The sequence below is a fragment of the Stegodyphus dumicola genome, chromosome 4, assembly GCF_044657685.1.
Source record: "Stegodyphus dumicola isolate Sdum_Otavi_A_Nest chromosome 4, ASM4465768v1".
Taxonomy (NCBI): domain Eukaryota; kingdom Metazoa; phylum Arthropoda; class Arachnida; order Araneae; family Eresidae; genus Stegodyphus; species Stegodyphus dumicola.
In genome coordinates, this window is record NC_140771.1 from 108,444,891 (window position 1) to 108,462,579 (window position 17,689).

Sequence of the window (17,689 nt, forward strand, 5' to 3'; positions counted from 1 at the left end):
ACTTAAAACTATGATGATTAAAATTTATTGCACAGTGTGATTATTACGCAGTATCAGTGAATGAAAAACATTGCAAGTTATGACTTAACATTCACTTGATAGCATACTGCAGTGTGGAAGAACGTGGTAAGAAGTAAACACAGATGTTTGCCTTAAATAATAACCTTTATTGATTCAGCTTGCTTGTTCACAGAAATTCATCTTACATACTTCAAAAATAGCATACAATCTTTTGCTATTATCAGCTCTTGATGTAAAGATTAATAAAAGTTCCAAATATTTTGGCAAACTCGAAACACTTCGCAAACTTTTGCACAATTAAATTTGTTTACGAATAAAAACGCATATGTGTCCAATAAAAAGTAACATATATACATAGGGTATTATTTATAGAAATTTAAGATATTCGGCCAATATCACAAAAGAAACTTAATAGTTCCTTTTAATGTAATATATTAAGGGATATATTTTAAAAGGTAAATGGAGGAAGGGATTCGAATTTAAGCTGCCTAAGTCTACATTTATGTTATTTTGAAAGGTAGTTAGAAATTATTTCATCAAATATTATACAAGAAGTATGTGCCTTTAAATTAACGGAATATTTCGAGTTTGCCAAAGAATATTTTGCTTAACTAGCGCTGCGTAAGGTCATTAGCACCACTCAAAATGAACACAGCTCAACCATTTTCAAAATATATAATCCAGTCTCTTGTTGTACTCTGAACTGCTTGGTCCTTTCCTCGGGGCGAAATGAAAGAAGCTAAGGTTTCCTCCTTTTTGTGCAACTGAAAAAATGCCAGAAAATTGCGGCGTCGAGGCAAAGAGATTGAATAAGGTAATTAGAAGCAGTGCCTAGATGTGTTACAGCAAGCTTGTCTAAATTGCGATTATTGATTCTTCATGTACATCAAAGCTCATTGTATTGAATTTTCTTAATCTTGTGCAAGATTTAAAGGAAAAATTTAGATTTGTTTTCATTTTAAGATTTGAGAATTTAATCAGTTAGATGAAAAATATTTTTCCGGCGCCTTTTTTTAAAATTAAATTTTTTAAATTTAACTTTTAAAAATTAATTAAGCTATTAGAAGCTAGTTATTTAAAAAGCTTTAAAATTAATAAATGGATCTTTACACACGGATCATGACATACAGTCATTCAGGTGCGTGTATTACATTTTCATTGGCTGCCATCAAATTTATCTTTATTCGCTTTTCACGTTTAAGATTTTAATCGACAATAACGTACTAAATTTATTTGGCAAAGTTAGAAACTCTAAACACATTGAAAGAAGAGAAGAGAAAAAACCATCCCTTCAATGTTGTCATTTCGCAAAATTTTCAGTCATTATGATTTCACTTAATTGGAAAATATAATCAGAAGTCTGTTCTCTTACATTAGAACTACGATGGAACATACGAGTACTATATCGTCGTATTCGTACTTAGTATATCAGTGAAAGATTTCAGAATGTTTAATTGTTAAATCGTATTCTATCAAAAGATACAGTGTGTTTAGTAAGGGATATTTATAATAATTAAACGCATTTTTTAATATTTCAATATCGAGTTATTATTTATAAAACTTAGATGAAGTAAAGATTAGCGAGTAAAGAAGTTTTAGAGTTAGTAAATAAGTTAATACTTCTGTAACTTTTCTTACAGTATTGTCTTTATTTATTAACTTGGATTACTTTGTCTTTTCAATAAACATTTAAAATCTTGATTATGAATGTTTTTATGCAATTTTGTTTTACAAATTTACTAAGGTTTATGGAGCTATTTACAAAATATTTTCCAAATTTCTGAAAGAAGAAACAACAGTTCGCTATGTTTCTTGATTTTGCCTTCAAAAGTAAGTTTGAAATTTTGATTTAGAAATGTTTAAAAGTTTTAAAAAAGTGATCAGAATTAAATATGGTTCTATGTTTCAGACTTCTCGAATTTAACTTCTCATTTTTTCTTTAATTGTCAGATAATTTTTCAAGTACGGAACGCAAACTTAATTTCAAATTTTATAAAGTATGATAGACACTTCTAAAATGTTACAAAAATTTTATTTATTTTACGTACGCGATTATTTATAGAAGGAAATCATCAATGACGAGTAACTAGCCTTTTCATGTCAGCGAGGAAAGTAACCGAGCAAAGAAACAAGCTTCGTACAAGTGCAAAGTACTATTAGACTGCAAAAATAGTACAACGTTTAACGTACAGTGACTGGTACAACAGAGTATGTGCAGTGCATATGAAAAAGAGTTCCAAAAAGGAGGATATAGAATATATTTATCTGATTGCGCTGAGCAAATCATTTTATGCAAAACGAACGACTGAGGAAACAGCTAATGGAGTACAGCACTATCGTATCAAATGTTATGATTATCAAGACTAGAGGCCTTAGAATATGTGTTATTACAACAGTTGCTATATATATATATACATCACAGCAGTCATGGTTCTCTTTCTAAACAGTGTTCCCTTTCTCAAAGATCATTCTTTTATACATATATTACATACTAATTTCAAAATATATATTATGAATACTGGAAATTTCTTTTATTTTTCATTCTTACCTTGGATATGATTTTTAAAAATGCATCAAAATGTATTATAAATGAAAGGAATATTAATACGTGTGTTTTAGCTATTCAAAAATTTGTTAACCATTCACTTCATATAAAATATAACATCTCTTTATGAAATACGCATTGTATAAAACCACACTCACATGTTCCGAATACCTTCAGTTTTAAAATATTAAGAACATTTTAAAGTAGGATTAAAATTATACATATCTCTAGATTATTAATTTTTTTCGCGACTTCTTTTAATGTAAATAATGTCTGCTTCAAATTATCATAGTGATGATTTTCATATATTGCGAATAATTTCTTCACTGCTTGACGATACAACTTAGTTTATATGAACTTAAATGAAAACTATATTATATCATTACAGAAGAAACATTAGACAAAATTTGCGGAATTTGACTTAAATTTTTGAAAAACCTGCTGAATAAGAATGACAGACAAATTCATGGTGAATGTTACTCTGAAACTGCATCAAGGACAAGCAAAACATTAATTAGTAATCCTCTACTCCATTCACTTTATAATTTACAAGCACTGAAGTGAAAATAATTTAAACTACAACTTCATGTAAGTTAAATTTCAATTAAGATCCCTTTTTATTGAAAAAAAATTAGAATAATTATTTTATCCGTTCTTAACTTGTTGGGATTAGAATATCATTTAGTTTTTGTTTTTATATTTATTTAAAAAAAGGATCATAGTTGCATTTCAGAAACTAAAGTGTAATAATGATTTAAATAAAACAAAAGTGCGATTTAAAAATGCACTTGCAAAATTTTTCAGAATCATTGTTTTTACATTTTCGAATAATAAATAACATTAGAATTTTGTTTTCATATGACTTAAAAAAATTTTATTATGTGAAGATTCATAACATTCTGTCCTTTCATTTAATTATATTTTTCGCTTAAGCAGCTTTCAAAGGACTTGCAGCCTTTAATAAAATTTGTTTCAATATGAAAGAATTAACATTACTTCGTTGGTTTTAGGGATTATTTAATTCAGTTGATTAAAAAAAACACGCACCATTGAAAAACATGCTGAATAAGAATGACAGAAAAATGCATGCTGGACATTACTGTAAAACGACATCAAGAACAAGTAAAACATTAATAAGCAATATTTATAATACTAAAAGATACATATCTAAAAATACGGAAAAATGCTTTGCAAAGTATGAAACTGATATTTTAATTGCATATAATATTGTTAAAATAAATTAATTTGTTTAATTCAAAACTTAGCAAATACATTTTTATTTCTGTATATGACAGATATGGATATGCTTTAATTATATAAATACATTACAAATATATATTTCAGAAAGAAGCTAAACTTACTATAAACGTATATAATGTAAATATTTCCATTGTTTATTATATGTTAAAATAGCTGATACAATTTTCTGTATGATAACGTTTTTGAGAATATTAATTGCTTTTATTTTCCAATCAATTTAGAAAATAAATTTAAAACTAAATTTAAAAGATTAATCGATTTTGCTATTTGTACTAAAATATATAGTTGATTTACGTTTAAATAAAATGTGTTGAGGAAACTGTCTATTCAGATTTCAGGGAAAGTAAAATTTTCAACGATTTTAGAGTTGTACTTTATGATAAAGATATAACTCTAAAGTTGCATCTATTTTTAATTTTATTAGAATATTCCTCAGTAGAATTATATTTCTTTGGCAAATTTTTACGAATAAAATTCAAGATATACAAGCAAAAATATTTACTCTCAAGAAATCAAAAATGTTGAAATTCTTTCTCACGTTATTACACTATTCTTCTCCTCTTTACAAACTAAAATCTTATTCGTACCCCTATTTACTGTCACATCTTAACTAATACACCAAAGCCTACATTTAATTGCTGGCTTGACTCACTACAGAAAACTGCATAGTAGCTACATGGTGGCCCACTAAGGGATACTACAAGTGCTCGATTATATTTCTGACTCTCCTGATTATCACTATCATTATAATAACATTTTTGCTTGTTGGACTACAACAATAGTGTTTGTTATATTAACAAACAGTACAGGGCACGGGTGATTTGCTTTTTAAGGCCTAGCAAGCAATGCTTGGAATTACAATTCCTTGTTAAAATATAACTTGCAGCATCTATTACTATGCGCTTGCTGAACAGCCTTAATAGCCGTACAGATATCACGTGAGTGCTTTGCAACGGAATGACACGATGATTTCTGATTGTTAGAATGCGCAACTAAATCCATGGCACTATTTGGTGCATTTGTTTAAAACACCTAATGCAGCAATTCTCAACCTTATGAAGAAGTTGAAATGGAATCATTCTAATCTATGATAAAGGATAATAATTGCAATAAAAACATTTAGGAGGCTTTCGATTCCAGATTTAATATCAAAACCAAAACTAATAAGCTATTATTCCATGTCATTTGGCTTACAGTATGGGGACAAATTTTGTCTGATTGCCTACTGCATACGTCTTAAATCGCAGCACAATGTGTTTCACAAAAACGTATTCGTTTGCCTAGAATGCTAACCTCGATGTATGTTGAGAGAAATGGCTCTGAGCTATATGCAGCCATGCACTGAACTGTGATAAAATACAATTGGCGGATTAATCACGCGTATGCAGAGAGGTCATAGACTCTACGAAGGTTGAACAGCTATCGTAGATTGTGTTTTTGAATAACAATTGTTTATTTATTTTTAAATTTTTACTTTCCGTTTAATTATCACTAAATGAATATAATAATAGTAAAAGAGTTATAATACTGTGGCACATGAATACCGAATAGTTTGCTCTTTTGATGCTCATAAAGGTTTAAGTTTTCTGCAATTATTAGTTGAAACTATTGAATTAAGATATCGAATTAAGTGTAATGTAAAATAAATTGTTATTTTGAGCAAAATATTAGTTATTGGAATAGAAAATATTGAACTATTCAATTTTAAAATTATCACACAATAAATTGATAATAGCTCTAAATTTTTCAATCGAATAATTTTTCATAGAATTATTAAATAGAATATTCACAATACTTAGCTGTAGAATATTCACAGTACTTAGCTGTTTTAATTCAACCATGCTTAATCGATATATTTCTGGTGTTTTAAAAAGGAATAAGTTGTCTTTCTTAACAATAACATCATTGAATTAGGAAAAAATTGAAGGACTTTTGCTATTTTGATGGTTTGCACTGCTTTTGTTAAAATGTAAAAATTCCGGTGTATTTGCATATTATGGAAGTGATGTAAATTTTTCCACAAAACGAAAAGCGGAAGAAATGAATTTAAATTGGTAGCGTTTTTAAGTAAGTGCAAACAAGTAAAGCTAATTTCCTGTATTTCCCATTCTCGAAATTACCTTACGTTATCAAGAAAAGATAAGACAGCTTTTAGAGGATAGATAGTTTTCAAAGGGAAAACAAAGTAATTTTTTGGGAGAATCTATTTACTGTACACTTTAAAATGATTTTGATTTTTACTACTTATTAATTTAATAAACTACTTCTTAGCATGAGACCTGTATATACAATAGAAAATTAATAATTTATAGGCGAGCTCCCAACACTTTTGTTGGAAATGGGACAAGTTGAGAATTCCTGGACTAATGAAGAAGAAGCTCGATAGAAAGGAAACCAGGATTTAGTTGACGCTTCGCACACATGACTTAAAATTATCGATTCAAATTCTGAAATAATTTTCCTACCAGCAACTTATGCTTCATATTTTTTAGTAAAAAAGTGTAAAATTAATGAGAGAGAAAAACTAAGAGGCACAATTCTAAAGGTTTAAAACATTTTCTGCCTTAATTTTGAATTTAGCATTTGTAAAATGATTAGTTTGGAGATAGAAAATTATTATGAGTACTAACTGTAATTTAGCCCTTCAACATTTACAACTTTAATGGCGATGAAACTCCCTTTACATGAAAATGTTGTTATTTAAATTTTATAATATATTAAATTTACTACTGTGCATAAATTTAACATTCGAGAAAACTAAAACTTCTGAATTTTAGAGCTAGAATAATCGATTAAATGTGGAAGTATGCCTCTTATGTTTCTTCTTTGTAAAAATATTTCAAACAATTATTTACTCTGGCCTAGATGTGTTATACTAGCAATAAAAGTCCAAAAACTTCAATTTTTCTACATTTCCGCCATTTGTGGATCTCTAATGTACCTAATGTAGAATTTGTGAAGACGAGCAGCTTACAAAGAAGTCATTTTGCAAATAGTCATTGATTCTGATTAGTTTTATAAGCGAAGCTTTTGAGCTTAATGACGTACCTCTTGCACAGAGTAATTGTCTGGAATACTTTTAATTATTTAAACTGATCATCAGCTGGTTAAAAATATGATTAAATCTGTTATTAAAATACAACTTCATAACATTTGAAGAAGGTAATTATGCAACAGAAAACGATATAATGACTTGAATACATCAGAATACTTTGTAATTAATAACTACAAAACTATTCAAAGATTAATTTTATAAATTTTCATTAGTTTCATTAATTACTTGTAATTTAGTTACACATATAGCTGTCTAACTATCAGTACTAATATTTAAAAAAAGTATTTTTTATACAACACATAAATGTAACATTTAAATCATTAAATTGATTATTTTTTGCATGAACAGTTTAAGTATTTGTATATGTAAATAAAATTTCCTAATTTAAACTGCAACAACAGTTCTGTAGTTAACGTCATATTATATATTAGTTATCACAATCTTGATATTTAAATTTGTTATTTTTCCTAAAAGCGTAGCATACTTCAATACAGCCATATAATACATACCACACTACTTGCATATATAGGACGCGTTCTTGATTTCAGAATAACTACTTTAGAACGATTTGTTTATTATTTGTTTTAATATAATGAGGAAAAACGCATAAAAACAACTGATCTTAAGTTATATAAAGGGTATATTGTCCTAGTTAATTAAAATTAAAAACTACAGTTCATAAATAATTATTTCAGCAAAGATATCAAAAGTAAAAATGAAGCTAATTTCAAATATACTGGCATTTTATTTCTCCTCTTACACCTTTCAAATAATACCATCTAATATCTGATTTAATTGCTGCCGTCTTTTTAAACGGGTCGTCACTTGTCTATCCCATTCTGGAAGGCAGTCGAACAATGATGTATGGTACTTTAATGTTGAAAATTTATCATTATAACCTTCATTATTAGAACATTATATATTATTATTTTTTCATAAATTGATATTTATATCCTATTTTCTAGAATTTTCGTGTGTTAAGTAAATTCACTTACGATACAAATTAAAACGTAGTTTAATTTTTAGTTCATCTCACGATGCGCAATGATAAAACTACTAGCCTCTCCATTTTTTATAAAATTAATCTTTTTTGTGCTTATTAATAAAATTAATTAACAAAAATAGTTGGATAAATGTAAATACTTTTAGCAAAATCTATAAAACTTTGGTCCATTTAGAAAGTTAAAAAATAATTACATCATTTTCAAATTTATATAATTTTCATTGCAAAACCCCAGTACAATGATCCCATATTGGTTCAAACTCATAACCACAAACCTAAAAGAATGCTGGTTTCTTTTTAATCATTTTAACACTTTTCATAACCTTTCTCTTCAAGGATCAACAATCTAGAAGGCATTAATCCGGCTAATCATCATCGTTTGGTTAACGAGGCTCTAATTAACTGGGATTTCACTAAGCACTGCGGAAGTTCCGCTAACGATGGATCTAACTTCACATGAATATTAGCTCGATTACGCTCCAGTCTTCATACTTAATGAATGATAGCACTCCTCTAGTGCGCTTTCGAAACTTCAAGGTTAAGGCATTGCTATTAAGTTTCGAGCTCTGGAGTAATGCCATGCATTATTCTCATCGAAAATTTTCTGATACTTTAGTATGACGTTTCGATATAATTTTAAATAACTTAAATGCTAATAAAAACTTAATTTAAATTACAGCTTCCTGAAGTCTAAAGAGCATTCGCGCTAAAAGAATTTGTTGATAATCTGAAATATGAAATTTCATGAATTGTTCACAAACTTAGTTATTTTAAGAACTTTACATTTTCGGTGTGACACAACACAGTGTAGTACAAAATTCTCATAAACAGTTAGTCAAAAAAATAAGATACAGTTCTGCATTTTTTAAGTATATTGGGGATTATAAAAAGCTTAATGATGGATTTGACAAGCAATTTTAAATTTACATATTTTTTTCATATTTCAAAATGTAAACCAAGTTCCTTGAAAATTTTTGTATGCAATAGTAATTTAAAACATCATCTAAAATAAATCATAGTACATGAACTGAACAGCTTCCTGAATTATAAAGGATTAAAGTTTAATCTCATATTGAGAAAATGTTATTTTTTAACACTAAAATTTCACAATTTTTGCTTTGCAACAAATCGTTCTAAAATAGTTTTGAACGCAATCAGCATAATATTAACAGTTAGACTATTAGTGCTTGGATTGATAATCCATTCGGTAGGTAATAGGAAGAACTGGTTGAAGACCACGTGAATATCTTCTTTTTCTGATTTTCAAACTCTGGGTGCTAAGTATTTTGTTAAAAGAATGACGTTTAATAATACTAATGTAGTTGCACCCATTGAATTGTCTGCACGCAATCGGCGGCGACATGCGGGTGTTTCTGAGTTTGCTCATGCAAATATTATTGGTTGATGTCACTAGTGGAGGTAATTAATTTGACTTCATGCTTGGAACATGGACTGGAAAACCTGCTCCGTGTTGGGCAAACTTGTGGCTTGATAGAAGGTTTCGGACCTGTGCATGGATCCGGGCGCGGAATTGTCCGGAAATCCCAGGTCCATCCGCGGAAAGCAGCTCTCGGACTTGGGTCTGGGCATCCCCCTCGCCACGGACAAATGACCGCCCATGGACAGGAGGCCGCCTCCTTTGTTGGAGTCGTCGGAGTCGCTCTGGGCACTCTGCAGCAACAGACTGACCGTCTTTAGGTCTGTCTGTAGGTCTTCTCTGTTGGAAACTAGACTCGGGTTCTTGCCTATTTTGTTGAGTCTTTCCGCAGCTATGGACTCCATCGTCCTTCGCATCAGCGGGTATAAGTCGAGGACGGCGTTGAAGTGTTCCACCGACAAAGAGAACAGATTGCAGTAAGTCTCAGCTCGAACGCTCGCGACTCGCCGGGCGTTCGTCAGCAAGCAGATTTCTAGAAGGAAAAATAATAGTAATTATTAATCATATAAATAATCATTTCGATATTTCCTGCTATAATTATTTACTTACGGCTCTCTAAAAGTCAGTTAAGGAGATTTTCTAAAAGTCACTTATAGAGGGGAAAAGTAAGCATTATTTATATTAAAAGTACTGAAATGCTTTATGTAAAAGCATAAAAAACCAATGTCACACAAGTACGGTTCCTAAAATTAATTTATAAAATGGAGAAATTATTCCCGGTAGCTAAAGAAAAACTGAAAAAAAAAAAAAAAAAAAGTAATAATGCAAAACGGTAATCATTTTCTGAAACGGTGATAAAATTTCCGCTATTTGCATTATAAATGGAAGAAGTAAAGTATTACTAGCTCACTTCATCATGGAAATAAAACATGGTATAAGATAGTGACTCCATTATTTTCTAAATGTTTATTATCCGATTTCTCAAATTGCACTCTTTACGTATAGAAAACCATGGAAACAATTACAAGATTTTTGTATAGGAAAGTAAATCGTAGAAACAATTAGAAGATTTTTATAGAGGAAATTATAGTAATAAAAGTACCTAAAATAAAAACAGAGAAACAGAGAAACAGAGAAATAGAGTTATAATTTACATTACATGCTCATCTTGTTTTGAAGATGAATTTTAAGAATTTTACCTTTTAAGATCAATAAACGGTAACTTGATCGTCTTTTCAACAAGACAAATGGAAAGTGAACACAAAATACACCTAATTTGAATAAAATTGCTTTTATATTCATAATTTTGTAATTTTAATATGAGCTTAATATATTTTTCTGTTTTTATAATGACTATTGCATATTTAACTAATTTATTAACTAACATATATTTAACTATCAAATTATATTTTGCGTTTACATAAAAGTTTGTATAGATTTGGGATCTGATTGTCATTTTAGAAATAAATAAACACTTTGCTGCAGTGAGTGATGTAGAAAAAGAGATAGAGGCCGCTGCGCCGCCCGTATGGTTTAGCTAATGAAGAGTTTTCACCAGAGGGAGTTGAGAGATTGATAAGAGTGGTATAAACTAGATATCCTGTATTCTGTATATAATACTTGTACATAGGCTTCTCTTCATTAAATAGATTTAGTTAAAGGAAAGTGTCTTTATTTGTGCCAATAGAATAAAGAACCACCGATAATGGAATATTAAGTTATTGCATAAGTGGTTAATTGTGCTTTCTTATCTATCTGAATATTAATCGGTTACGGATACTCTTACAGAATTAGCGCATATTTATTGAAATGCAATATCCTTTCCATATCGTTTTTTTTTTTCAGAAAAAGGGAAGAAACCACAAATCGGTTACGTTTTCAGTTTTACCTACGTTATATTTACGTGTAATCATACGCAATTTGCATGGCATTCATATGCTTAGAACAATTTTGATAATTTTTAAATTCAGAAATAATAAGAAAATTACTGGATATACGTTAGATGAAGTTTATTCTAAAATTAATTTGCGTTCTAATGCTAAATACTATATTTTACAGCAATTTATCACACCATTGAACTAAGGGCTTGTCCGGAAAGTAGTAGGAATAAATTTAAAAACAATATTCACAATTTTGACATATCGACTTAATTGTTTGTAAGGATCCTAAGTTTTACTAACGTTTATTTTGTTTTAAATCTTTACTATCACTTCTTATTTTCTACTTCCGGCCAGAATTAAAAGCTTTAACTTATTTATGCAAATTTGTCTTGCTAACGCCAAGTACTTAAGTTGTGGCTTTTTGCCAAGCGAGAGAGAGGAAGGAGTTATTAGAAGCGGGCCGCTTGCCATAGTAGTTTTTACTCGGTTGCTGGTTGCCTTCAAGGCCAGAGGTTTAGTCCTCTTGATAATTTCAAACGTATCGTAGTTTTAGCAGCTCTCTGTACTACATACGGATTTTGTTAAATAACGGCCAATCTTAAAGTTAGGCACTTGTATATTAATCCAAAGTTAGTTTTAGTTAGAGTTTTAGTTAGTAGTTTTATATTCTTACGTTCAGACCACAAGTGGTTGGTCTCTGTATTCCGAAGTTCCGGAAATCTCTGTAAAGATAGACAAATAAAGGGTTTCGTATACCCTTCCTGTGTGTATTGTCTACTTCACAATTTATTGAACATAGCTTGAGTAAGCTCCCTGTTCCGAGTCAGGACAGTTCATGTTTCCAAAGCAAGTAAAGAGGAACACAAGTCCTGATAAGTTTCCAAAATACATCCTTTCTGCATCAACACAGAGTTTCCAGCGACTCCGCCAATCACTGAAGGCTCCTTGGAACGCAGAAATTGGAATGCTTTTCAGTTTTCTCGTTACGGCCCCTCTTGAATAGCCTGGGCCGAGACGTAGTGCCGTCCTTTCATAGCCCTTTTCAGTCGGGGGAAGAAGTCTGAAGGAGTGACATCTAGGTTGGCTGGGGAAGCTGTTATGATGCCATATTTGGCAAGCAAGTCCATGACATCAAAGGCGCTGTGGCCATGACATTGTCGTGGTGGAGCTTCCATGATGCAGCAATTGCTGGATGGACGCTGGAAACTCCTTTTCTCTTTCAGGTACAGGTATATCCCAGAAATTGCTCCTTGAGACTTCTTCCTCTTCCCCTGACTGAAAAGTGTCATGAAACGACGGCACCCCTGCTCGGTTTAGGCCATTCGAGAAGCCATATAGAGGCAGCTAAAGAAAATTCCAGATTTTGCGTTCCAGGCAGCCTTCAGTGATTGGCAGAGTCGCTGAAAATGCTCTGTTGATGCAGAAGGGGCATATTTTGAAACTATTAAGTCGATGTGTCAAAACTGTGAACAATTTAAAAAACAAATTCATTTTTACTACTTTCCGGACAAACTCTGCGTTTACCAGCCTAAGTTCCTGTAATATGAAAGACATAAGCATGCTCATGTGCCTAAACAACTATTAATTAATTTACAAACTCTGTTTTAAGAAAACATCATCGAATGTTGTGAATAATTAAGCTAAATTAAATGTTTGATAAGATTTATTTTAAATGAGAACTCTAAATGTATTGTACGTAAAACAAAATATATCGTCTTCTTAAAACCAGCTATCTCTTTGCAGAAACAGAAGAAGAGAGCATTATTTGTCTATCAAAATGCATTGAGCCTTTTCATTTGCATTCGATGATCAGTAAAGTTTAAATTTTAATGGATTTTGTTAAAGATTTTTAATGTAATCATATTTTTACAGTTTGAAAAATCTTTCTTAAATTTTAATATCCCTTCTATGAATTACTAAAAAATACGCTTTCGACATCAGAGTATTGCAAATGTAGAAAAATTTTGCATTTTTGGAAAAGGAAATTTTTGGATCTTTTACATTATAGGATAGTACATTATAGGATCTTTTACATACAGTTTCCTTTAGAAAGGTGTATTCTCCAATTTGATACTTCCAGCGAGAAAATACGCTTTCGACATCAGAGTATTGCAAATGTAGAAATATACCTGTATCTCTAAACTAAAAAATCCTAAATTCATGCATTTAGCGTTTAAAGTACATATATCGCAGAATTTTCAAAATTCTACGACATTAAAAAAATCAATAGAAACGACTTTCATTTGACTTTCATTTCTCCTCTCACTGCAGTACTCAGCGTGAATGCCAGATAAGAAGAAGTTTATCTTTGAAACCCCATTTTTTCCTCAAAATTACCATGGGAATAATGCACTTTCTTGATATACCTCTGACACTTTACACGTGGCATCGTTTTCTTTAAATATACGACTTTCATTTCTTTGACATGCTTCAAAATGAAAGTACATATACTTATCTGAAGACGTTAAAAATATTCTAGGCCGTATTGTATGCGTAAAATACATTTATATACGTATATATACATTTTGACAGGTTGCAAGATTTTATGGAAAACATAGACATCAGTTGATGAGTTCATCTGAGGTACAGAATCATATTCAGATGGAAATCAAATACGTTCAAGATGTGTAATGTTTAACAATACAATGCATAATAATGTGGAAATATTCCGATATTATTTTCTTAAACGTTTGTATTTACCTCCAAAGTAAGAGCCATCCGACAAACTGGTGGCAACTTCGCCATTGCTCATGACGATGTCAACGATGCCCTCTTGAATGAAGTACATCTTAGTGCCGAGTGTGCCCTCTTTGATTATGACGTCACCCGGCTGAAATACTTCATATTTTAGCTTAGTGACGACGTCATTTACGAAGTTCGGGTCCGCATTCGCGAAGAACGGAACCGATGCCACCAGCGAACGGCAGTTGTAATTGATAACGTCCTGTGAAGAACAAAATACTTATTTTAGAAAAAATCAGTTACTAAATCCTAAATTCAGTTTAGGAAACCATTACATAACTATTAATTACAGTAATACATTTTTTAGTTATGTTGAGAGGCATAAATTTTATTTTGCATCGCTATATTTCCTTTCTATTTGTTAACCGATTTCTTTTTGGGGCCATGCAATTCAAATGATCTGCCCATTTGCATACATACATTTCACGTATGCATATTTTGCTAAGTAATTTATGAATTGTTTTCTTTGAAGTCTATTTCGGAGTAGAAGTTTAGAGTAAAAATCAGAAATTCTCGTTATTTAACGAAACATGAAGAAGATATTTATTCATATAATTTTCGCAGAGAACATGCAAAAAGAATTATTATTTTATAATTTATGATAAGTTTGTACATACGAAAAAATCCAAAAAAAATATTCGAATCAGGTCCAGTTGTATATCTCATTTATTTCTGCTTGTGTTCACTCATTCAGTTATTTCCTCTAAGAGAATGTATCTATTAATCTTTCTTTGAGAGCTGAAAATTTTTCTGCGATTGCTATCAGATTATATCTGAAAATCTGCATTTTTTATTTACTTGCAGACATATTTAAGACAGATCCTGGTGGTGTTTTGCGGCGTAGTTTTCCTATTATTCCTTAAACTCTTATTTCCCTTTCCTCGGGTTTATGTCAGTTTACAATTGAGTTAAATGGTGATTCGCGTCTTGACAAATTGCTATTAAGGGAAGAGGGTTGAGAGATCTCTGGACCATTCCCTGAACCAGTGGTGTTCGCCTTCAAAATTGGGGCAGAAGGGCATAATTAGTGCGGTGGGACCAATTTTGAATTTCTGTTATCCGTCCACTTCTACGTGTACCTGTACCTGGTTTATTCTGATTTTTAAATTTAATCTGCTCTATGCAGTTTTTTAAGCAGGATTAGTTCACTTCTTAATGAAAATAGGAATCCGTAATCTTTAATTTACTATCTGCATAATAAGAAAATGTTTGATTTATCTACTTTAATTAACATGCTTGATAATACTAAATCTCCCTCTCGATTATTCCCCGCTATGCTGTTAATCCTACGTTATTTTCCTTCTGCCACTGATATCGTTGATACTTGCATTCATAACCGCAGTTCTTATTGAAACTTCTTTTGTTACAATGTAAACGATTTATTGCAGTTTGTGACATTTGACTAATAGTTAGTAGATTCTTTGTCTCGTTTTGTCACATATTGTCTCAACCCAAAGAGTTATGCAAATGGTGAATGTTACAATGAAAAGAAGAATCGTAACTGTCATAATTTAGAATAGAGACCTGGCTGCTGCCGCTTACTTGTAGAAAGAAAAACAGCTGATTGCAGGATAGAAGTGAAATTTTGACGTTGGCACGTTTGATAAGAATTAAATATTTGCTAAGATTTGTTTTTCCGACTAGTTAGTGCTGTATCTTTGCATAGTTTTACTGAGAGTGTAACCCATTTAGTACACTGTACGGTTCAGCAAGCTTCTGTGTCAAAAAGACTTTAATTTTGCCCAGTATTATTTTAAGTTAAAAATCACCAGGTGTGAAAAAATAAAGTTTTATAAGATTAAAAAGATAAGTTTTAAAAAGATAAGTTTTTAAAGATAAGTTTAATCTTCACATTTCAAAGGTCAGAATTTAGTATAGGATATAGAGATTATAAACTTGAATGATACGTTAGTGATATCTTAAAACCATAGTGTCCTTAGGCCATTTAATATTAGTTATGTTTATAAGATCCATTTGATAACCATAACACTTTGGGTTGAGACAATATGTGACGAAACGAGACATAAAAAATGCACTAACTATTAGTCAAATATCACAAACTGCAATAAATCGTTTACATTGTAACAGAAGAAGTTTACTTACATTGTAACAAAAGAAGTTATTCTTAAACGTTTATTCTTCAATGTAAAGACATTTACATGTCCACTGAGAAAAGTAAAATTTCTGTAGTTTTTAAAAAATATTTTGTAAATTTGATTTGAGGTGAATGACATATTAATAATCATGCTCATACGTCTAGTTTTGATCACGTATCTTCTTCAAAGGTAAAAAGAGCCTGAAACCCGTAATCCTAAATTACTTTTAATTTAGCTCGAACGAGAATAAATTTATGTGATCAACCTAAACGTAAGAAACAAGATAAAAATATCTGAATTCTTAGTTGGCCGTATGACTTAAATAGTATATCATGAAAATTTTGTTTTGGGGTTGTCGAGGGTCCGTGAATCAACATTTGTCAAATTCTGAGTTCTAAAAGGCCCCCAAAACAGTAAATAGGATGCCACTGAACTGGTGTAATTAAATGTAATCTTAAATCTTATTTATGGCTGTCGTTCTGTATGATTCATTTTGAAAATAAAATAGCTAAGGAAATTTTTAGATCTTTTACATTATAGGATCTTTTACATACAGTTTCCTTTAGAAAGGTGTATTCTCCAACTTGATACTTCCAGCGAGAAAATACGCTTTCGACATCAGAGTATTGCAAATGTAGAAATATACCTGTATCTCTAAAGAAAAAGCCCTGCCTACTCAATACTGACTTGTAAAAAAAATTTTCTAAACATAATAAATATATCTGATAGAATATTTATTTCCATAAGCAAAGCACGACTAAGAAATAATACGCTTTAAAAACTTTATTTAAAAACTTTATTGAAGAGACAGAATAGAAGGAACTGGGCGGAACATCCCCAAGGTATAATATTACCGCACTTAGTGCACAGATTCATCACAATTTCCTAAATAATACCCTGCAATACTGGCCCGAGGATCTCTCATGCCTCTTCCTTTGCCTCCAGTTCTATCAACATAACTTTCGATTTGTAGGTATTTTAAATGCTCCCATACCGTACAGATATTACTTGCTAATCACTGCATTCAAGGATCAGAAGACACCCTGCTATATTCAAGACGAAAGCAGCTTTTATTGGCAATACTTTCTTTAAAACCAAGATCACTGTTCTAAAAGATAAGAATGCATTAATTTTTAACAGTGGCTGATAAGCAACGTTGGCGCATATATCTTTCTAACAGTCTTTTCTGTCTTTCTATGGAAAGTAGTTTGGTAATTGTTATCCTGTAACGGTTAGATTAGCTAATTTGAATACATCATAACACACGAGAGTTATCTGCCTAAGGGCAGAGATGCCTTCGTGGAGAGTGTTGTAAGGGAAACTGACTCTTCTCCACATTTACACTCAAGGAAAACCACAAAAACACCCATGCATCCAGTCCATTCGCTGTGAATTCAGGGCAAACCGCTCATGTTCAGCTGCCTTAACCACCCAGGTATTGGTGGGTCTGTTCTTTGGTTCTTCCTTTATATACATATATGCGCACACACAGATATATAAAGGAAACACTAAGTTTTACAATTTAAATATAATTGAGTTATATTTAGATATAATTTTTTACGAAATTGTATGCAGATCATCCAGTGATACATTTATGTATTAAATTTTAATGGAAAAAAAAAGTAGGTAAAAACAAGAAAGTTTTCATGGACTAAAACATTAAAAATTTTAAGAATATTGCATATAAATGCATCTTATTTCGTATACTT

General features: G+C 30.9%; 1 protein-coding gene across 3 annotated transcripts in view; it reads right to left on the reverse strand.

Moving 5' to 3' along the window:
* Positions 1 to 146: 146 nt before the first annotated feature.
* Positions 147 to 17,689, reverse strand: part of LOC118197706 (potassium/sodium hyperpolarization-activated cyclic nucleotide-gated channel 3-like) — an 847,214-nt gene continuing 829,671 nt past the window's right edge. For all 3 annotated transcript variants that reach the window (XM_085815327.1, XM_085815328.1, XM_085815329.1), the window contains 2 exons: positions 13,843 to 14,086; positions 147 to 9,794 (listed from right to left, as the gene is read on the reverse strand). In XM_085815327.1, coding sequence (XP_085671453.1) covers positions 9,319 to 9,794; positions 13,843 to 14,086 — 720 coding nt within the window. In that variant the 3' untranslated portion in view covers positions 147 to 9,318. The remainder of the gene's footprint in view (positions 9,795 to 13,842; positions 14,087 to 17,689) is intronic.